This window comes from Lissotriton helveticus, chromosome 7, assembly GCF_964261635.1.
Source record: "Lissotriton helveticus chromosome 7, aLisHel1.1, whole genome shotgun sequence".
Taxonomy (NCBI): domain Eukaryota; kingdom Metazoa; phylum Chordata; class Amphibia; order Caudata; family Salamandridae; genus Lissotriton; species Lissotriton helveticus.
In genome coordinates this window covers 1,924,208,604-1,924,231,415 of record NC_136068.1, presented here as the reverse complement: position 1 = coordinate 1,924,231,415, position 22,812 = coordinate 1,924,208,604, and the positions used below count along the sequence as shown (strand labels likewise).

Here is a 22,812-nt window from a genome sequence, read left to right as displayed (position 1 = left end):
TTGCACAGAGTTTCTGCTGCTGTCCCAGTGTCTGCTGGGACCAGGAAGCAGCAGAACACAGAGGCGCGATGCAGCCAGCAGTTACAGGAAAGTGTTTTATTTTCTTAACTGTTAACCCAACTCCATGCTCCCTCACACCCTCTCCATCCGCCTCACCACCTCTTCCGTGTGTCAGCCGCCACTACTCTTCGGGACCAGTAGAGCAGGGATGGGGATTAGCTGAGTTACTGTCTTTGGGCCATTTCGTCACTTGAGTCTCAAACAACTATGTATATATTCCAAGTGGAAGCTAAACATCACAATGCAATGGAAACCACCAGCAAACACTTCTTACCGCTTTCATGTCTTCGAACATTAGGACCATCACATTGTCATCATCTATATGTTCATTCCAGGCAACAGCATGTTCAAACCATGAACCGTAGGTCACTAAAACAGAAAGGCATGTAGGTGAAGTGGTGTCACCTCAAACAGCAGCTACACAAAATGTTACCACTTTTCTACCCTGCAGATGAACAGATCAACAATTTACTTTTCAGAATTATCACCCATAGTGTCCCTACTCTGTCCACTACATTCTGCACAAAGGGCAAACACTTTTTTGTAGTCACAAAGACTCTGATTTACACAATCGGAGCCTTTGCTACTCCGAAATAACCTTTGGGTATGTTCAGAACCCTTATGATGATTCAGTCGCTTGATACTAAATCGCAAAACAGTTTTGCCACTACATACCGAATTGCAAATTGAAAAAGGCATGTGTTGGGTGTAACTTCCAGTTTGTGATTTCTAATGGTAGGGGCCAATGGGCATAAATCATTGAAAGGTTACCGACACCCCAAAGGAGGCAGTAAGCCACTCGCAAACATGAGGGGGCTCTTAGGGACCCACTCCTCTTTGTCAATGTTGTAAAAACATTTTTTTAGGAGTAGACAGTGGTTTCTGGGACTCTGCTTTCTGGTAAAAAAAAAGTTTTACAAACTTTTCTTCTTTAAACCCATCCTGTTTTCCTTTGAGGCAAACAGGCTGTGTTCAGAAAATAAGATTACTTTATTTAAAAGCAATCACAGACATGGAGGCATGCTGACCCCAGCAGACCACCATCCGTGTGATGAATGCAAAAACAACAGTTGATGGACAGAATGCAGAACAATGTCATACATTCACCCCAATACAGAGATCTGGGCCTAAATCCATTGTTTTTTTGTACTCCACACCACCCCAGTTCAGACATGGCCATATGCAAATCAGCCTTGACCCTGTGCCTCATGGGAACAGTTCAGCCCGAACTGCCCAGCCATGTCTTTCCTGGACCGGAATCAAGCATCCTAGGACCAGTTTCTGGCTATCACCCGTCTTCAGCCAGGATAGCTTGACTCCAGTGGTGTGGAGAGCATGGGACTCACGTATGAGCATACCCATCCCACTCGGGGTGACAATTGCAAAACATCAGTTGATGGACAGAATGCAGAACAATGTCATACATTCACCCCAGTACAGACATCTGGGCCTAAATCCATTGTTTTTTTGCACTCCACACCACCCCAGTTCAGACATGGCCACATGCAAATCAGCCTTGACCCTGTGCTTCATGGGAACAGTCCAGCCCAAACTTCCAAGCCATGTCTTTCCTGGACCTGGCTCTCCAAACCACTGCAGTCAAGCTATCCTGGCTAAAGATGGCTGATAGCCAGAAACCGGTCCTGGGATGCTTGAATCCGCTCCAGGGAAGACATGGCTTGGCAGTTCGGGCTGGACTGTACCCATGAGGCACGGGGTCAAGACTGATTTGCATATGGCCATGTCTGAACTGGGGTGGTGTGATGAGCAAAAAAACGATGGATTTAGGCCCAGATCTCTGTACTGGGCTGAATGTATGACATTGTTCTGTCCATCAACTGTTGTTTTGCATTTGTCACCCCGAATGGGATGAGTATGCTCAGACGTGAGTCCCGTGCTCTCCACACCACTGGAGTCAAGCTATCCTAGCTGAAGACGGCTGATAGCCAGAAACCGGTCCTGGGATGCTTGATTCCGCTCCAGGGAAGACATGGCTTGGCAGTTCGGGCTGGACTGTACCCATGAGGCACAGGGTCAAGGCTGATTTGCATATGGCCATGTCTGAACTGGGGTAGTGTGATGAGCAAAAAAACGAAGGATTTAGGCCCAGATCTCTGTACTGGGGTGAATGTTTGACATTGTTCTGCATTCTGTCCATCAACTGTTGTTTTTGCAACCATCCGTGTGATGGCCTCAATTATCAGTTTACGACCTACCTCATACATAGCAGTGAAGTAGGTCAAATTCCAACCCCATACAAATTGGAAATTTGTGAAGCATATTTGTAATTTTGTGAACCATGATTTAATGCATATGTTCGTTTACAAAAATTCAGTGTTTTGGAATAAAGTCAGTGGAGAAATTGTGACAACTTTTGCTGAATGCTGTGTACAAACATAATGCCCAAAGTCCTGAATCTTTGAAGCTAATAAAAATGTAATCTTGGGGTCGAGTGAAAATGGAAATGTGCAGCCTGTAATAAAGTGGTGTTGTACATCAGAGAAGCAAACCTACCTAAATGAAACAAGCATTAGCAAAGCCAATAGGTCTGGAGTTGACCGCCAGCCTTTTGGCAGTTCTAGGTTTGTATGGTCATGGCTTTTATAAAGACTTATTGTTCGGGAAGCTGCTGGGTCCTCATCAATCTAAAAACAAATATTGACTAAAGACAAAAAAGTTTATGGTTGCAAAAAAACACAGTACCATAGTACTCCCTGGCACTGAAGGGAACTATCTTATGTGTGGATGAGCTCAATGTGAAAAGGCAGCATGCTGTAACTGGCAGTGAAGTCAGCCAATGGCTGATGTGGGCTGACAAATTTCCCTTTAATGCATGCTTGAGTGTGTTGGAGAAAAATGTGAATGACAATCACAGACAAATGGATGAAGTGTGGCTGAAAATCCCTATAAGTAATCATGACAGTCACATATTTTTAGTAAAATCAAAAAGTCTTGGCTAACATCCGTACTCTTCACATTTAAAACTGAACCATTTCATTTTTGTTTTTGAAAAGCCACATGGGCTGCATTAAAAAAAGTTGCTTTATTTAAAAACAAACACAGATATGGTGATCTGCTGGCTCCAGGAGGCCACCGTCCCTGTGTTTTCTACGATTCCAACGGGTCTCAAATTGTGGCCTACCTCATGAATATTGATGAGGTAGGTCTATTGTGACACCATTAGAAATCGCTAACTGTGTCAAAGACTCATTAGTACATAGGTGATTGCAATCAGGGCTGGACTGGGAACTCAAAGCAGCCCTGGCTATTTTGTCACACCAGCCGCTAGATGAAGGATTAGCGTAAGTGTGAAGCACGGCTGCTTGTGTTACCGGGCACCAATATTGCAGTGCCGCTGCAAAACCGGCTCCCAGCAACAAAACCGTCCACCTGCCTGCAACACCGTTCCCACCCTTCCAGCCTCTCGGGGAATTGGCCAATCCCAATACGGCCAGTCCAGCCCTGTTTGCAATAACCGAATAGAGAATCGCAAAAATCCACCATTGTCTGGATGAAAGGAACAGCCACATACAACTCTGAGTTCACATGTTCCTCATATTCCCTCATGTTCTCCATGTAGTAAAGTGAAGGATACCTTCCTTCGCAGTGCCGCTCACCACAGCAGGTGCCCCTCTGGACCATTACAAGGCGCGGTGCTCCATTTTGATGCTCTGAGCTGTTTCCGAAAAGTGCACCAGTAAAGCACATATAATGGCATTATAGTCTGGCTCAACCAGGTGAAACATTGCTGGTTGTCTACACGTCTGCAAGACTCCAGAGGTGGAGCACCCTCTGGACGTAAGAACAGACAACACGCGTGCATGTCTGTCAGACCCCATTCAGGGAGCCACGGGGGAGGCAGGGGCTACTGGACGTCAACAGTGGGGTTGAGGGCACTCGCCTCTGATGCCTCTGAAAACTGGGCCAAGAACAACCCTTTCTGTCTTGACTCTCAGAGTAGCAAGGACGAGCAGTCACAGGCTTCTCAGGGAGAAGGGTGGGATTGCTCTAGCTCAGATCTTAGCAATCAATTAACAGCCCAATAAAGTGAATGTGTAGCCCAGTGCTGATGGCACTCAATATACACACTTCTTTGAATAATAACAAGGCGGTGTCCCTGGGTGCTATGTTGGTTGGCTCAGAGCCTGTCTCCCTCCCTCGCTGTTGCCTGGTTCTCGAGGAGTTCTAGGCGATCTCCCTTCTATCTCTAGGGGCCAAGTGGAGTAGCATCACTCTAGCCCAGGTGCCATTCAATCACCCCCAGGATGAGTGTGCGCTCAGTCTCAAGTCTCTTACCCCTTCACAGGTTAATCAGATGTCTCAGGGTCACTTTCAGGATGCCCAGTGCTCCAAAGAGCAAGGGAACACCCCAAGGCAGTTCCAGAGCTCCTTCGTCTTAGGTGCTGGGCCCTGGTCAGTGGCCGACCTGCTCGGACTCTTCGTCATGTTCGCCAGGAACAGCCGTCCTTTCATGCTGTGCTGGTTTTATTGTTGATAAGAGCCTTCTCGCAAGGATCTGCAGGCGGCCGCTCTGGCCTTCGCTGAGGCTCGCTGGATCATAGGTGTGGCTCCCAATAAGGCCTTCGATGCTTGGGCAGTTCCAGACAGTTTTTATCATAATGAGTACCGGTGCCCAAAGCACTGCTCATAGATAGTGGCCGGTGCTATTAAATGTCCCTGCCCTGAATACCAAGGTTGCTTAGTCCATAATCCACCTCAGGCTTCTTCAATCCACTGCCAGACACTCCCTGCCCCTTTATCTCACTCTAGCAGGCTCCAGCGTTCTCCCTTGTTGACGGATTTCCCGCCGTCTCTTCCTTCTTCTATCCCTTTTTTGTGTTTGCCACTCTCTCGGTCTCTGGGAACATCAGCTAATGAGAAATACTTGTCAGTGGGCCCCACCGGCCCCAAACATGAGTGCCAAAGGGCCCCACTGGCAACCACTGGCTCAAATTAAGCTCTGGTCCCACCCCTCACACCTACAATCCATCCAAATGGGACAGCTCACTGAGGGTATTCAGGTGATCTGTGCTATCCAAAAGTACTCTTTGCGTATCGAAAGGAGCCCTTTCTCTCCCCCCGCTTCAGTGTGTCCCCCCTCCAGCAGCAGGAGGTGAGCAAGAATAATTCCACTGTAGAAGAGCACAGTCCCTCGCCTTGGGCAAGATCAGGCCAGGGTCATCCAACATGGATCCCGCTGGTCTCCATTGCTGTGGCCCACATCTCCACACCGTGCCTGTAGCACATATGCTAGAGACTACTGATAAATCGTTCTTAGGGTGGTCATAGTGTAATGTTAATACATATCATAAGCATTTTACAGTGATAAAATAGGCTAGTAGCTCGCCAGGACTTTCCTTGAGCAGAATTAGCTCTCACTACAGATAAGGTTGGAGACCCCTGGGCTAGACACACCAACATACTTACATGCTGTGTGTACTAGGGCAAAGGACTTGGAAAGCACACAGAAGCAAAAGTTTACATGATTGCGCAGTAGACCTTTATTTCAGTGTCTCAGATAATAGGGTCTGGGCCACATGATCGATTCTAGAACACGGTATGCTGCCACCATCACTCTACATGCTAAACTCAGTCACAGGGACAGTAGTTCTCTGTGTAAAATATGGGCAGACTGAGTGCGCCCCTCCTGGTCACAGGACAAGGGTAAACATCCTTTACAACGCAACTTTTACCACGCAGTGCCTTTACGACGCAACTTTTACAACGCAAACCATTATAACGCATTGTGCTGGGGGGAGCTGTAGGATAGGGAATGGGTTTAATGTACTAACCAACACCTTCCCTACTATCCACGGGGACTGGAGTTGGAATAGTAAATTAAACAATTCACTATCCAGCGCCCCAAAGCACTATGCGTTGTAAAGGTATGCGTTGTAAAAACCGTGTTGTAAAAGCATGCGATGTAAAAGCAATGTCACTTATATAGCACATGGCTACTCCAAGGAGTGTCCTAGTGCTGTGCACGTCAGCAACCGTACAGAGTAAAATCGAACTGTCTATTATTGCTTAGAAAGCCTGGTTCTCAGCTTTTTCTGAACAACGAAATAGAGCTCTATGGGCCCGATTCACAGAACTAAGTTAAGACAAAATCCTAAACTTACTACTTTTGGTATTCACAGAAGTTGGGATTTTGTCTTAAGTTTGTCTTACGACAGACTTAAGACAGACTTTAATAAGGGTTATGCCTTAAGCCTGTCTTAAGAAAAACTTAAGACAAAACCCTAACTTCTGTGAATAACAAAAGTAGTAAGTTTAGGATTTTGTCTTAAATTAGTTCTGTGAATCGGGCCCACTAAGCGTAAGTCGAGGGGGAGCCTGTTCCATGCAGATGGCACAAGATAAGAGAAAGCAAAAGACACACAGATGATGTACGGAATGCAGAGCTAATCAAACATTCAAACCCAGTCAAGAGATCTGGGTTAAATCCATCGTTCTTTTGCTCACCTTGCCACCCCAGTTTAGACTCGGCCATATGCAAATCAGTCTTGACCCTGTGCCTCATGGGAACAGTCCAGCCTGAACTGCCAAGCCAGGTCCTCCCTGGATGGGAAACAAGCATCTTGGGACCGGTTTCGGGGCATCACCCCTCATCAGCCAGGCAAGCTTGAATCCAGTGGCACAGTGAGCCAGGGAGCCACATCTGGGCATACTAGGTGCACTTAGGGCGAGAAAGCAAAAGACACACAGATGATGGACAGAATGCTGAACGAATCAAACATTCAACCTCAATCACAGATCTGGGTTAAATCCATCGTTCTTTTGCTGACCATGCCACCCCATTTTAGACCCAGCCATATGCAAATCAGTATTGACCCTGTGCCTCATGGGAACAGTCCAGCCCCAACTGCCTAGCCAGGTCCTCCCTGGACTGGAAACAACCATCCTGGGAGCAGTTTCAGGGCATCACCCCTCATCAGTCAGGCAAGCTTGAATCCAGTGGCATAGTGAGCTCGGGACCCACGTCTTGGCATACTCGGCATGCTTAGGGCAAGAAAGCAAAAGACACACAGATGATGGATGGAATGCAGAGCGAATCAAACATTCAACCCCAGTCAAGAAAACTGGGTTAAATCCATTTTCTTTTTCTCACCATGCCCCCCCAGTTTAGACTCCTGGGAACAGTCCAGCCCAAACTGCCAAGCCAGGTCCTCCTTTGACCGAAATCAAGCATCCTGGGACAGGTTTTGCTACACCACCAGATTCAAGCTATCCTGGCTGTTGAGGGGTGAAACTCCGAAACCAGTCCCAGGATGCTTGTTTCCGGTCCGAGAGGACCTGGTCTGGTAGTTCGGTCTGGACTATTCCCATGGGGAACAGGGTAAAGACTAATTTGCATATGGCTGGGGCCAAACTGGAATTGCGTGGCTTACAAAGAAACGATGGATTTTAACCCAGATCTGTGATTGGGGGTGAATGTTCGATTGATTCAACATTCCGTCCATCATCTGTTCTTTTTACAATTGTCACCCTAAATGGGAAGGGTATGCCCAGACGTGGGTTCCGTGGTCGCTACATCACCAGATTCAAGCTATCCTGGCTGATGAGGGGTGAAACCCCGAAACCAGTCCTAGGATGCTTGTTTCTAGTCCGGGGAGGACCTGGCCTGGCAGTTCGGGCTGGACTGTTCCCATGGGGAACAGTGTCAAGGCTGATTTTCATATGGCTGGGGCCAAACTGGAATGGCGTGGCGTGAAAAAAAACCAATGGATTTAATCCAGATCTGTGAGTGGGGGTGAATGTTCAATTGATTCAGCTTTCCGTCCATCATCTGTTCATTTTACACCTAGATAAGAGAAGGCAAGTCCCCTGCTCTAGTGCAGCGAATCTTAGGGATCTTAGCCTGAAGACGGATTTCTAGAGGGGACGTAAAAGCTACTTCATGTCCAGAGGTAGACTGCACATGTATGATGTAGTGCCTTGTGGACCAGAACTAGTGTTTTAAACTGTATCCTCTTCCTTATTGGGAGCCAGTGGAGGGTGTGTAGGTGTGGGGGACACATGCATTCTAGGAGGTAGACTAATGAGCTACCTGCTGCCATGTTCAGGAGCAATTGAAGTCTGTGGATCAGGTAGTCGGGAAGTCCCAAATACAGGGCATTTCTGTAGTTCAACCTCAAGTGCCTGGACGACAGACATCCTAGCAGAGAATGAAAGGAAACGCAAGAACGTTTTTAGTATGTGCAGTAGCCCAAAACATGTGCCTACCTCAGACATGCCACATTCCTACTGCAGCATTCCCCCTCTTTATCTAACCAATATAAGCCGACCAAGACACCGCACATTTCATGGTAATGAACAAGGAAGAATGCTAAGATGCTCCTCCACATGGCGGTCCACTAGAGACGCCATTGACAACAATGTTTTCAAACACTCTTTGGCCATTTTCAACAAAAAGGAAATTACCTTTTCCGCTGATGAAGTGCTCGAAACACTCATCCCAGGAGTTGTAGGTAGGAGCGCCGTACAAACTATTAAGGAAGTGGAACAGCGACACTGCCGTATCTTTGGGATTTCGAAACACCACCAAAGTCTGTTGAGAAGAATCGAACAGTGTAACCAAGAGCACGATAAAGAGCATTTAATTCTGTAGTTTTTTAAGAAGGCTGACATACAAAAATTCAATAATGCACATTAAAATATCACACTGCTAGACCCAGCCATAACAGGACTACACTCAGCCTGTAGGTAAACCTTCACTTGTCTTCATTAAACTGCTGTATCAGTGGAATAGGTTTACACAAATGCTTGCTTGTCCTGAATCCATGGGCTACATAGCATTGGACCAATCCACCCTTCACAGGATGTTGAATGTTCTTTGTTTTCTACGCTGCATTACAGAGGGGAGATGGGGCAAGGCCATCGACGGTGGGTCGCCATCATGTGTCCCAGCTGAACCCAGACCTGAACCAGAGACAGACCTTTGGCTCAAGTCAGGCTGGGACATTCATTGGCTCTCCCGTCTACACTCAGTCTCAAAAAGCAGCCCTATCCCATGGGAATCACAAACTGTGGCTTTAAACAGCACAGGTGTTCCCAGGGGACACTACACTTACAAGACCATCCCGCCATAGCAGGGGGGTCCCTCAGGTTACACAAACTGTATTTATAGACGTTGGCATCACAAAGCGATGCTGTCCCTCAACTTACACAGATTTTACGGATGGGAATGTCTGATATTTTCAACCAGTTGCTTAAGAATTTGACATATTCTTCTTTTGACTGTTACTCAAGGAGTATGTACAGTATGGCATTATGTGCCTTACTGTTTGAAGCATAAATCAAATCATCATCCTGAAATACAGCAACACTTTATATATCCTTGAGCATATAATACATAATCTGCTGAAAAAAGGCAGTCCAAGCCAATCCATATGAAATTCAACAGTACTGGAAAGACCCAATGGGCAAAATAAATGCAGTCAAATGTCTTGATTCTGTGTTTAATACTTCTTGTTGTTAAGCTGTGAGCTCTGTCTTGGTGAACCACAGCACCACCCATCATTATTTTTAGCATGGGATATGCCTCTACCCAAATTTCCTAGTTCAAGTTAAGCAGGTTGACACACTCTCTCGGTTCAACCTTGAGCTTGCAAGCTACAACTAAAGGTGAGAGACAAAAGGAAGATTCTATTGGTTCAATGTTGGCCCAAGACAAAAAATATTCAATGCTTTCACAAGATCCTCTCTGATACTGAAAGGTACACCTCAAAGTTTGTGTTTGATAGGAAATGTCCATTGTGTGACCCTGTCTTCTGTTTCAAACTTTCGATTCTTCCCAGTTCTCTAGAAAAGTCTCTATGATAGCTTACCATTAATACCATTTAAACAGTACTTGCTCTTTGACACTAGATCAAAAAAGCCTTGGTGAAACCATCCTAAAATGTTCACCCTGTTAGTGGCCACATACAACTTTCCTTGTATTCCTCTACCCTTGAATTTAAGTATGTCTTTAAAATGTCCCTATAGGCCAATTTTCAGTCCCTCACATGACATGGGGCCCAATCAGAAAGGCCTGCTTTTCTTTTTTCCCCAGTGTTTTCGAAAAGCTCCCTTATTTTCATGGTGATCTTTGCTCCTGAATCTATCAATAGGTGTAGGATCTAATCTTTCACCCCAACATCTGCATATGTTTCTACACAGTCAAAAGGGTTGTTTTCATTCATACATTCCCATTTGAAACCACTAGAACCATATCATGCATTCCTTCTTGTATATATGTAATGTCATCGCCATCATCTCTTCATTGTTGCGCAACATTAGCCACTTTGTCACCACTCTATTTGGCACTCTAGCATCTTTGGCAAAATGACCCAACTTATTGCACTTCCATGTCATCACATTTTTTGTGGGACACAACTTCACTCCTTTCTCATTACTTTGATTATTACATATATTTATTTGTTGGAAATATTGTTTAATGAAAGTTTTTCCCTTGATCTCAATTCTCTTGGTAACCTGTCCCTTTCTTGCTTAACTACGCAGATTGACTCCAATCTGGAATTGTTTAGTTCTCTTACTCAACTTTGAAAGGTTTCTATATTTGTAGCCATTTTTGTTGTTTATTCCAAAGATGTATCAACTAAAGAGAGCATTTCTTGCTTTATTCCTTTGACCCATTGGTCACAAAGGAGTTGATCAGTGAAACCTTCATATTCACAATCTGCTGCAAGTCTCTGTAATACAGTGACATATAAATCCATATTTCCTCTTTGTCACTGAAACGCAATACCGGGTTAGACGCCAAAGCGTCTTTCTAGCTTCTTAAATACTTTTTGGTATTCATTTTAAAGTTCATATTCAGCTAATTCAATGTTTGGTAGATGTTTGAAAATCATCCTTTCCTCAAATCCCAACAAATTTAAAAGAAGGAATTTCTTTTATTTGGACCTCAATCTTGAAGTACCCATTGTTCCCAAATGAGTTTTAAAAGCTTCATACTACTGTCTACTGTGAAATTGATGGATCTAAGGAATTAAAAAAAATAGAGGTGGTTGATTTACTGATTGCATTGCAGAAAGAATAGGGGAGTAGATGTGAGAATCAAGATTAAAATTGCAATCCTAAATTGCAATTATAAATGCCTGAGAACCAAGGAAAGAGTAATATCAGATAAACAATGTCAACCACACAGATGGCAGAGGAATGTATCACAGTCCAGGTAAATTAACTTGTGTTAAGGATGATCAGTCTGAAACGTTGATACTGGTGAAAATGTAACAACATAAGCATGGAAATCACTATTAACTTGGTACAACAGCTCTGTAAATTATAAAATTTTCAAGATGGCATTCAGTATTGTGATGTGTTTGTCACAATCAGAATGATATATTCTGGCTCCTTTGGTAGAACTGAAACTCTTGTTTTCTTTAAAAGGCTAAATAACTTGGGGCATATTAGCAAGGACCTCGTTAAAATTATCGCTGTTTTAGCGGCAGGATGTCCTGCACATCTAACCTGGGCTTCTATTGGAATTCTATAACACATGTTAGCAAGCCCATAATCGCCATTTTAGCGGCGGTTTCCTGCCGCTAAAACTGCGACAATTTTAACGAGGTTCTTGCTAATATGCCCCCACATAGTGAGTGGCACGGGTTGTGGAGCTGATACAATAGTGCTGTGGTTTGAAATTACAATATATAGGTCTTGGAACATAAGATGTAGTCTACTGCAAGTTGCTGACACTACATGGCCTTGCGACTTGTATGCCATGTGAGGGACAAGGTTTGTACTTCGTGATTTCTAGCTGCGTCGCTGCAGACATTGGTGTTTTGAAATGCAACCAACATCCCATATGCTTTTAGGTGGCCAATGGTAGAGCACTTTTCTTCATGCAAATTCTATTGGAAATCCAGGTTGAAGAAGCAATCTTTGATGCCTGTTTAGTTTTGCATGAGGTTAAGCATCAGAATCACTACAGTTCAATACTGTGAAGCAAATTAGGAACAGGAAGGAAGACAGAGAATGTTATTTCTAAATCATGAAGGTTTATTAAAGGAATAGCAAAGTTACAAATTCAAATGCTCAAAGTAGTTATATATCACTAATCGATGGCTGTATTAGTCAATATGTACCTCAAAGAAATTCAAAATCATTGAAGCAAAGTGAACTATTATAAAGTTGTCTCAAAATAAAGTCAAGAAAAATGAGTTCTCCCATAGAGTACCCCACACCCTGCCCAAGCCAGGTGAATGTCAGGGTAGTTCTGGACAGAAGACAGGACAGTGAGGGTCTGCTGAAAATCCTCTGAAAGGCTCGAAGAAAGGCATCTGGGAAAGCGTCTGAACTATCTCCCACTCAACATTAAATCACACAGTTCTAACACCTGATACACGTACACATGATTCCCACACAAACGACCAATCAGTTTAAGACACTACGCAATGAGGTCACTCAGTGCAAACAATGCTGATAGCCACTGTACCTTGTACATCTGCAATTGTTAAATGTTGACGGACCAGCATCCCCAGTAGGGGGGGGAGGAGGGCATGGTTAGCCATGGCTGAGAGTACGGGGGAGAGCCCAAGGGAGTGGAATGGTGTGGGCGTTGGAAGAAGAAGAAGAGGCTGGTGCTGAGAATGCGGCTGCCCGCAGCCCCCACAGGGGGCCACCCTAAAAAGGCGGCCCTTTAGTGCCTTTTTGGCTCTAACACACCCCTCCTTAGTGATTGGACTCCAGTTAGGAGTCCTCTCGCAGTGGCATTGCATACATTTGTATGGAATAAACCTGCAGCAATATTTTCACATGACAAAAGTTATCTTGTGTATGTATTTATTCACGCCTGCTCAGACTGTGGATGGGGGAAACTGCCAATAATGGCACTATGAAAGGAGCTCTGTGCTCTCAGCCTATTGCGTTCCATGGGGCGCTAGGGGGGGTGTAGTCCCTGTCAATGCACGTAGATGGGTGCAGGAAAAGTGGCAGAGGCCCATGGTGCAGAGAGTTTTCCAGGCACTGTGCTGCTGGGTTTACTCGAAGGGCCAGGTTTTGAGTCTCTTCCTGAAGTCCGTCAGCGAGGGTGATGTTCGGAGGTGGAGGGGGGGGGACATTCCAGGACTTGGCAGTGAGGTGAGAAAAGTAACGCTACTCCTATTTCTTGACGAAATAAACATTAAATAAAGCAGCGAGAGTACAAGGATTGCATAGAGTCAGCAACAAGCTGGTAACTCCACACTTGAAGCCCAGACTCTCAGCAGAGTGCCGAACCTCCATCTCTCATCGGACTACCCCAGCACTCTGACGGAGACAGCACCCGTGTCTCTCCATACTCACACTTCATTGCTATTACTTTTCATACTGGTATTGCTTTCAGTTCGGCATTCAATGAGATTTTTACTTACTGAACTTATGCTAAGCACAAGCCTTCCCAAGTCCTTTAGCCAAGCCCACCCCCCCCACTGCACCAACTGACGGGGACACCCAAGGAAGCTTGTGCAGAGGGTCTGGCCCCCAGGCCTTGGTGCCAAGCCCCAGAAGCAACTGGCCAATGCAAATGTCTAAATGTTGGCCACGATCTGAGAAGGGTACTGCATGAACTTGTCACATGGACCTCTGCATGCTCTTAAAAAAGAAACTGAAATGTTTCATTTTTTTTTAATAATGCATTCCATTTTCCTTTAACGAAAACGGGCAGCATTTAAAAAAAACAGCTTTATTGAAAAAGCAGTCACAGACATGGTGGTCTGCTGACCCCAGCAGGCCACCATCCCTGTGAGTGCTGGCCATTCCCAATGGGTTCCAAAAGGCAATCTGCCTCATGAATATGTAATGAGGCAGGTCCTTTAAGACCCATTTGGGATTTGCAAACCGTGTTTCAGACACTGCTGTACATCAGTGAATTCTGAGTCGCAAAAAAATGCAAGTTGCGAGTCGCAAACACTGAGGGTTGTACATCTGTCCCGAAGTGATGAACTGGACTCCAGCACATCACTTTGTCTTTTTTGCTTCCAGACCATGCTCCTTTTTGCCCCTGCATCGTGCATACCAGTGCTTCAGTTGAGGCCAACAATCGTCCGCACTAAATGCTGTTTGCTGTACACATGGCAAGCTACATTTTTACAATTTCAAATTCTTTCACATTTACAGAGCATTTTAAAGTTGTCAATGTTACATTTACCTTTGCTATGTATGCAATCTTTATTAATGTGCTAATATTTTTTAATTTTGGAAACAGTCGCTGCTCCTGTCAGACAGAGTTGCAGCTCCCCAGGGGATCACAGACCTCAGGTTAATAACCGGTGGTGAGGTGTGATAAGAAAATCTGTGTCTGGACTGGAGGCGAGGATTATGCTTTTCAATCTGTATGGCAAAACTTTATACAGCCAATAAAAACAGTAAAAACACTAAACTTTTTCCATAAAATTAGCCACTAATCGGGGCATACAACACCCTATAATACTTCAAACACTGGGTTTAGAGTCATAATATCGATGTTTAAATATCGATATGCCATAATAACGATGTTTAAATACCAATGTGATACAATACCTGCAAAAATATTGTCGACCAGAATATCGACATGCAGGTAAGAAATATTGTTTTTGTTAAAATCGAATTTAGTAACATCGTTAGTCAAAATATCGTTGTTAATAATATCGAAATTTATTTTTAGTGTTCTGTATTTTAGAATATGTGTTAAAAGTATAGTTTATTTTCCTAATGTATGTTTAAAATATTTAGAAGTAATGAATTTTATGTTTAGTAATTTTTGCATAAATTAATTAATGAATAATGATAATTAATTAATAGTTTGGTATTTAATAATGTATACAGTTAATTGTGTTAATCAATTTGTTATTAATTAGTTATTAATTGGTTATTAATAATTAATTGGTAAATATGTTAATTGTGTAATGTTTTTAGGAGCAGGTTGTGGGTTTATAGGGGAGTAGGGTGGAAAGTAATGTAATTAAACTTATTTAATTAATAATTTGTGTAATTAATATTTATGTATTTAATATTTTGTGTTAATTGTGCTAAATATGTTGTTATTAAATCGTTATTAATTGGATAATAATTATTAATAATTAATTGATAAATATCTTAATTGTGTTATTTCTTTAAGAGCAGATTGTGGGTCTATTTGGGGGTAGGGTGGGAAGTAACTTAATTACAATTCATTAATGGATAATTTGTATTACTTACTATTTGTGTATTTAATATTTCATATTGTTAATTGTGTTAAATAATTTGCTATTTATTAATTATTAATTGGCTATTCATTATAATAATTAATTGGTAAATATGTACATTGTGTCAATTTTGTATGAGCGAGTTGTGTATTTAGAGGGGAGTAGTGTGGCCAGTAATTCCAAATTAATACAATTTAAAAAAAAATTCTGATAATATTTATTTTTTGTAGTTTGTGGTCTTAATAGTATGAATTAATGTATTTTATTGTTTATTGTTATTAGTTAATTAATTGTTAAGCAATTATGTTTTTTGTGTCATGTTTTACAATAGCGGTAGTTTTATTTATAGGGGTATTGGGCGAGAGGCAAATTATTTTTTATTATTTAAGTATTTGTTAATTAATATTTATTATTTTGCTGGAGTGGGAATAGTAAATTATTCACCTCCGCTATCCAACACTTTCCCTATTTTTGCAATAGTTGGAGTGGAAATAGTAATTTTATCTCCTCCACTATCCAACACTTTCCCTACTGTTGCACTCCGTGGAGTGGGAATAGTAAATTATTCCCCTCCACTATCCAACACTTTCCCTACTATTGCACTTTCTGGAGTGGGAATAGTAAATTTTTCCTCTCCGCTATCCAACACTTTCCCTACTATTACACTCCTTGGAGTGGGAATAGTAATTTTATGCCCTATGCTATCCAGTATTTTCATACTGTTTTAGTTAATGTAGTGTAAAATGTTGTTTTAAAAATAAATATTTGTTTTAATATTTTATTTTATTATATGTATATATATATATTTATATATCATTTATTGTTATATTTATCTTACAGGTTTATGTATATATATATATGCGGTAAAAGGATGGTGATGGTTCCATCCACATATGTACGCTCGCGTGTAAAGACACAGCCACACTCGCGGGGAGAAACTTGAACTCGCCTTTCTTGCCACAGCGTGCTTGAATAGCTGAGGAGCTCAAGAGAAAGTGATTCAATCCCATTTCGCCGTGGAATTCCTGACGCGTTTCGAAGGCTCCCGCCTTCTCTTCAGAGGATTTGACGAACTGATGATGGGAATGCAGGTACCAGCCCTAATAATGACCATGGCACGCCCCTGGTGGGCAGTCCAAATGTCCCAGTGCCTGATGGGACTGGTAGTCCTGTTTAGTCTTGGCGCCCCATGTGTGGATCAAGGCGGACGAGTGGTCTCCCCTCGCCAACCAGGCGACCTCACGATAGCGGAGTAGCAGACGGATATATGCCCGTCAAACTAGCAAGCTGGATGGTTGCCCTGGCGGCTCCTACCCTGAGGCTGCTTGGCGGTGCTCAGCGTGTATGCAGGGTCACTGCTAGCTCGTTTCCATCATGGCGCTGCTGCACTCTTCTGGCGGGTGCGGTAAAAGGATGGTGATGGTTCCATCCACATATGTACGCTCGCGTGTAAAGACACAGCCACACTCGCGGGGAGAAACTTGAACTCACCTTTCTTGCCACAGCGTGCTTGAATAGCTGAGAAGCTCAAGAGAAAGTGATTCAATCCCATTTCGCCGTGGAATTCCTGACGCGTTTCGAAGGCTCCCGCCTTCTCTTCAGAGGATTTGGCGAACTGATGATGGGAATGCAGGTACCAGCCCTAATAATGACCATGGCACGCCCCTGGTGGGCAGTCCAAATGTCCCAGTGCCTGATGGGACTGGTAGTCCTGTTTAGTCTTGGCGCCCCATGTGTGGATCAAGGCGGACGAGTGGTCTCCCCTTGCCAACCAGGCGACCTCACGATAGCGGAGTAGCAGACGGATATATGCCCGTCAAACTAGCAAGCTGGATGCTTGCCCTGGTCGGCTCCTACCCTGAGGCTGCTTGGCGGTGCTCAGCGTGTATGCAGGGTCACTGCTAGCTCGTTTCCATCATGGCGCTGCTGCACTCTTCTGGCGGGTGCGGTAAAAGGATGGTGATGGTTCCATCCACATATGTACGCTCGCGTGTAAAGACACAGCCACACTCGCGGGGAGAAACTTGAACTCGCCTTTCTTGCCACAGCGTGCTTGAATAGCTGAGGAGCTCAAGAGAAAGTGATTCAATCCCATTTCGCCGTGGAATTCCTGACGCGTTTCGAAGGCTCCCGCCTTCTCTTCAGAGGATTTGGCGAACTGATGATGGGAATGCAGGTACCAGCCCTAATAATGACCATGGCACGCCCCTGGTGGGCAGTCCAAATGTCCCAGTGCCTGATGGGACTGGTAGTCCTGTTTAGTCTTGGCGCCCCATGTGTGGATCAAGGCGGACGAGTGGTCTCCCCTCGCCAACCAGGCGACCTCACAATAGCGGAGTAGCAGACGGATATATGCCCGTCAAACTAGCAAGCTGGATGCTTGCCCTGGTCGGCTCCTACCCTGAGGCTGCTTGGCGGTGCTCAGCGTGTATGCTGGGTCACTGCTAGCTCATTTCCATCATGGCGCTGCTGCACTCTTCTGGCGGGTGCGGTAAAAGGATGGTGATGGTTCCATCCACATATGTACGCTCGCGTGTAAAGACACAGCCACACTCGCGGGGAGAAACTTGAACTCGCCTTTCTTGCCACAGCGTGCTTGAATAGCTGAGGAGCTCAAGAGAAAGTGATTCAATCCCATTTCGCCGTGGAATTCCTGACGCGTTTCGAAGGCTCCCGCCTTCTCTTCAGAGGATTTGGCGAACTGATGATGGGAATGCAGGTACTAAACCCTAATAATGACCATGGCACGCCCCTGGTGGGCAGTCCAAATGTCCCAGTGCCTGATGGAACTGGTAGTACTGTTTAGTCTTGGCGCCCCATGTGTGGATCAAGGCGGACGAGTGGTCTCCCCTCGCCAACCAGGCGACCTCACGATAGCGGAGTAGCAGACGGATATATGCCCGTCAAACTAGCAAGCTGGATGCTTGCCCTGGTCGGCTCCTACCCTGAGGCTGCTTGGCGGTGCTCAGCGTGTATGCAGGGTCACTGCTAGCTCGTTTCCATGATGGCGCTGCTGCACTCTTCTGGCGGGTGCGGTAAAAGGATGGTGATGGTTCCATCCACATAAGTACGCTCGCGTGTAAAGACACAGCCACACTCGCGGGGAGAAACTTGAACTCGCCTTTCTTGCCACAGCGTGCTTGAATAGCTGAGGAGCTCAAGAGAAAGTGATATATATATATATATATTCACTGAAAAAACCATAGGTTATAGACCATATATAGTTAGGAATTAGCATTTAAAAAACCTTATTTTACTCACACAAAACCATTGAAATTCCATATATAGTTAGTTGCACTAACTATATATCGCGCACCCGCAATCCACTGCTGATGATGTCACATATTACATCATTCATGACATGGTCAGTGACATCACTGATGACATCACTGATGACATCTCAAATGACATCACTGATGACATCACTGATGACATCATCCAGTGACTGTGTGTTTCTGTAAAGTTTAAATATGTTTTACATATTGAAGAATGAGTAGATGTATAACTGTCTGGACGAAGGATTTAGTAGGTGCATGACTGAATGTATGAGTGAGTGATTAAATGTGTCTCACTGAGTACATGGGTTAGTGACTAAACTGTCTTAATTTGTGCATCATTATGTCTGTTGTTCTGTAAACTGCTGCATGTGTTGATCAGTAGCTATATGATTAACTATATGGGTTATTGATTGATTGTCCAAGTATTTGTATGGGAGACTGAGTGTGTGTGTGGCTGGCTGGGAGGTGTGTGACTCTGTGCAGATCAATGTGTACTTGTATCAATGATTGTATAAGAAAGTAAGTATGTGTTAGTATATGTTTGAAAATGTAAGGTGCTCTATGTTTAACTGTATAGACAAGAAAATGGAAGTGTGATTGATTCTTTACAGGACTGACTAGGTGTGTGAGTAACTCCATGGATGAGTGGCAGAGTGTGAGTGTCTGTATAGGTGTATGAGTGCATATGATAGTGTTGTAAAGATGAGTGATTGTATGTATGAATGATTGTATGGGTGAATGAGTGAATGTGTGTGTAGACGTAGGAATCAGTGAGTACGTATGTAGTAACTAGTATTGGTGTGTCAATGGTTTAAAAAATTATACTCTGTATTTAACACTGGGTGAAACAGAGGTTATATTAAAATGTGAGGAGATGCATTGTATTGTCACATGAATGATATCATCAGTGATGTGGTCATTGATGTCAAATGAGATGTCATCAGTGATGTCATCAGTGATGTCATTTGAGATGTCATCAGTGATGTCATCAGTGATGTCACTGACCATGTCATGAATGATGTAATATGTGACATCATCAGCAGTGGATTGCGGGTGCGCGATATATAGTTAGTGCAACTAACTATATATGGAATTTCAATGGTTTTGTGTGAGTAAAATAAGGTTTTTTAAATGCTAATTCCTAACTATATATGGTCTATAACCTATGGTTTTTTCAGTGAATTTTCAAGGTTTTGTAAATGCTAATTCCTAACTATATATGGTCTATAACCTATGGTTTTTTCAGTGAATTTCAATGGTTTTTTAATAGCAAATATCATAAGCTGTCGAATGTCAAGTACGTGGTAAGTGAAAACATTTTCGTGTTTATGCACACTGATCTGCTTTGAATGGTGCCCCCCCCCTCATTTCTATTAGGAGTACTCTCTCTTTGCACATAGTGAAGGGTAGTTAACGCAGGCCTTTGCCCCCGTTGTAATACGTCGTGCCTGCTTCTCTCTCCATTTGATTGATTGTTATCCAAGTATTTACTGTTTTAGAATTGGTTCTCTTTGGTTCATTCTCTATTTACAAACAAACACAGAGTCGCAATACTCTGTTTAGTCTTTGCAGATAACGAAAAATCGTGTAAAAAAAAAAGAAAAGGAATCGAGCAAAATCAGTAGGCCACTAATGGGATCTCTTTTTGAATTCGCTAAAATAGAAACATTAGGAACAACCCCTCATGACAAATACAAAACTAGTGAAATGAACTGAACTCCACACAATGATGGCTGCAAAACAGCTCGGCTCCGCCACCCACCCCGCCCAAAATAACGATAAAGAGCGGCTGCCATGATTGGTTGCGGAATGGCCACGACGGAGCTACGAAATGGTGCTGCTCTCATGCTAACCCCAGCTTCAGTCTGAAACATCCAGAAACACTGTAGACTACCAATTCGATCAGTTCCGGTAGCGCCCCAATGTAACCCGGTAGAGAAGAACTAGCCCTCCCCTCTTTGACTAATGGTTCTTGTTGCCTGTCCCTTCTGTTGTCATTTAACAGAACTATTTAGCCTGCTGAAAGGGGTTGTGTTCCGACCGCTGGTTGGTGGAGACATTTTGACTATATTCTGGACCTGCGTTGTCGCGTAATGCGTCATATGACGCGCCGCGTTAGCGCATCCGGAAGTCATCCGGGGCGCGCAGCGCGTAACGTAAGCATAACAAGTCATGTGACTTGTTAATAAAACTTTTCATTGGTTCATTTTACTTTTCTTATTCTAATGATGAAAGGCTTGGTCATATGACCTAAAAATTACGCTTTTTATTACTTCCGAACATTATTTTTTCTTAAATATATGTTATAATGTTCCAGGCTAATGTACTTTCCCGGAAAATGTACAACTGTCCTGCAAGTAAAATATATTCTTTTTTCGAGAAAAAGAGCGTTTCTTCGTCCCATGACGGAGCCGTTGAGCAAAAGAGGGTCGACCTGCTGTCTTAGTCGCCGATACGCCTGAATATGAGATTCTTATCGATCACTTTATGTTGCAGGAATAGAAAACACAACAGCCCTTGACCATTTATCTTTACTGTGTTCCTTCGTATTATACCTTTTCCCCTTCATGTAATTGGTCTGCTTTATTTCACTTGCCTTTTAATGATTCTAAAACAGTGACTATTATTAAAAACTTTACCAATGTATATACTACTACCATGTTTTCTTTTAAAAACCTTTATTGTGAAAATTTCATTATACAAATACGAGCCTATAACCACGTGGGCCGGCCACGGAGCAAACTGTAATCGTATATGATGAGTAGACATTTACACTGTAGAGGAACGTAACGGGCGGGTCATTAGGTTGCAAGAACTAAGGTGTCTAACAGTTACGGAATCGGTGGACGTACATTTTATAATTAAAATACGACAGGGCCAGTTACAATAAAATGATCTAGATATACATTTGCGGGCAAGTACCATGGGTGACGTTAATTCGAACTTTCAATAGTACAGTAATCAATAACACATCAGAACTTAATATCAATAGGGATGTCGAAATATTCAATCAATTCTCGTCCCCGCCCGCCATGTGCTTCAAAACTGCATACGTATCTCATGATTTCAAGGTTCTGCAACCAGTACACAACAAGGAGTTACGAGTCCCATTTATTCCGGCGCCATTTTGGGCGAGGACGGGCAGGTCCAGGATATAGTCAAAATGTCTCTACCAACCATCGACTATGATGATGTTCATATGCTGTATTTATTAGAGTAACACTCGTCTGTCCACATGAAATTAATTTGCCACAATCTAAACATGTCATTTTAATCTTTCCAAAGTTCTTCTAAATATTTGGGACCGTTTCCCTTGCCTCTGATGCTGTCAGTGCCACTTCTTTGATGAATGTACTAGCAGGTCAGGGGTTCTCCTCCAAATCTCTCTTTTATGCAGCACTATAATTAATTGGTGCCACCTCTCCATATGACGATGCATGGTATAGTTACCATAACTATATTTTTTTTCGGTTCCTCTGGAGAGTTCATCGTGGCAGATGAAGCGTGTAACGTACCGGGCATTTACCTTTTTTTGCATGTACAGGAAAGGAAAAAAAAATCGAGCGTCCGAGTTCTAAGGTGTCCCAGGGCCATTTTAGTGGACCAGGCCCAAATCCAAAGAACAGGCCGCCATTTTGAGAGTCCTGTTGCAGCCGCCTGTCGCTGTAGCATCAAGAGCAGCTGAAATTCAGCTGAATGGCAACTGAAACGGTAAAGGGGCGCCCCACTACAGCAGACGAACCTTCACCTAGGAAGGCCCGTTCACGCCGCCCCCCCCCCCCCTTCGGACACCCCACGCCGTTATTCGGAGCAGTATTGTAGGATGGCCACACCAGTGCGGCAACTTGCTAGACATCACCTCGGTGGTAACCGAATCTCAGCGCCTGGTGGTGTCTCCTCTTCAGAAAATATTGTTGCGCTGCCTTTGCCCCATTCACACATCGGTCCGCTACTGACGCCATCTCACAGGCTAATGGGGCGCCCCACGCCGAGTTTCAGCATTGTAGGATGACCACACCAGTACAGCAACTTGCTAGACACCACCTCGGTGTCATCCGGATTTTGGCATCTCAACGCCTAGTGGTGTCTTCTATTCGGAAAATATTGTTGCGCTGCCTTTGGCCCCATTCGCACATCGGTCCGCTACTGACACCATCTCACAGGCCAACAGGGCGCCCCACGCCGACTTTTACCATTGTAGGATGGCCACACCAGTGCCACAACTTGCTAGACACCACCTCGGTGCCATCCGGATCTTGGCATCTCAGCGCCTTGTGGTGTCTTTTATTCAGAAAACATTGTTGCGCTGCCTTTGGCCCCATTCG

General features: G+C 43.9%; 1 protein-coding gene across 1 annotated transcript in view; it reads right to left on the bottom strand.

Moving 5' to 3' along the window:
• Positions 1-22,812, bottom strand: part of LOC144770902 (sulfotransferase 6B1-like) — a 288,918-nt gene that overhangs the window by 117,559 nt on the left and 148,547 nt on the right. The window contains exons 4-5 of the mRNA XM_078655693.1: positions 8,485-8,611; positions 335-429 (exon numbers count right to left, since the gene is read on the bottom strand). Coding sequence (XP_078511819.1) covers positions 335-429; positions 8,485-8,611 — 222 coding nt within the window. The remainder of the gene's footprint in view (positions 1-334; positions 430-8,484; positions 8,612-22,812) is intronic.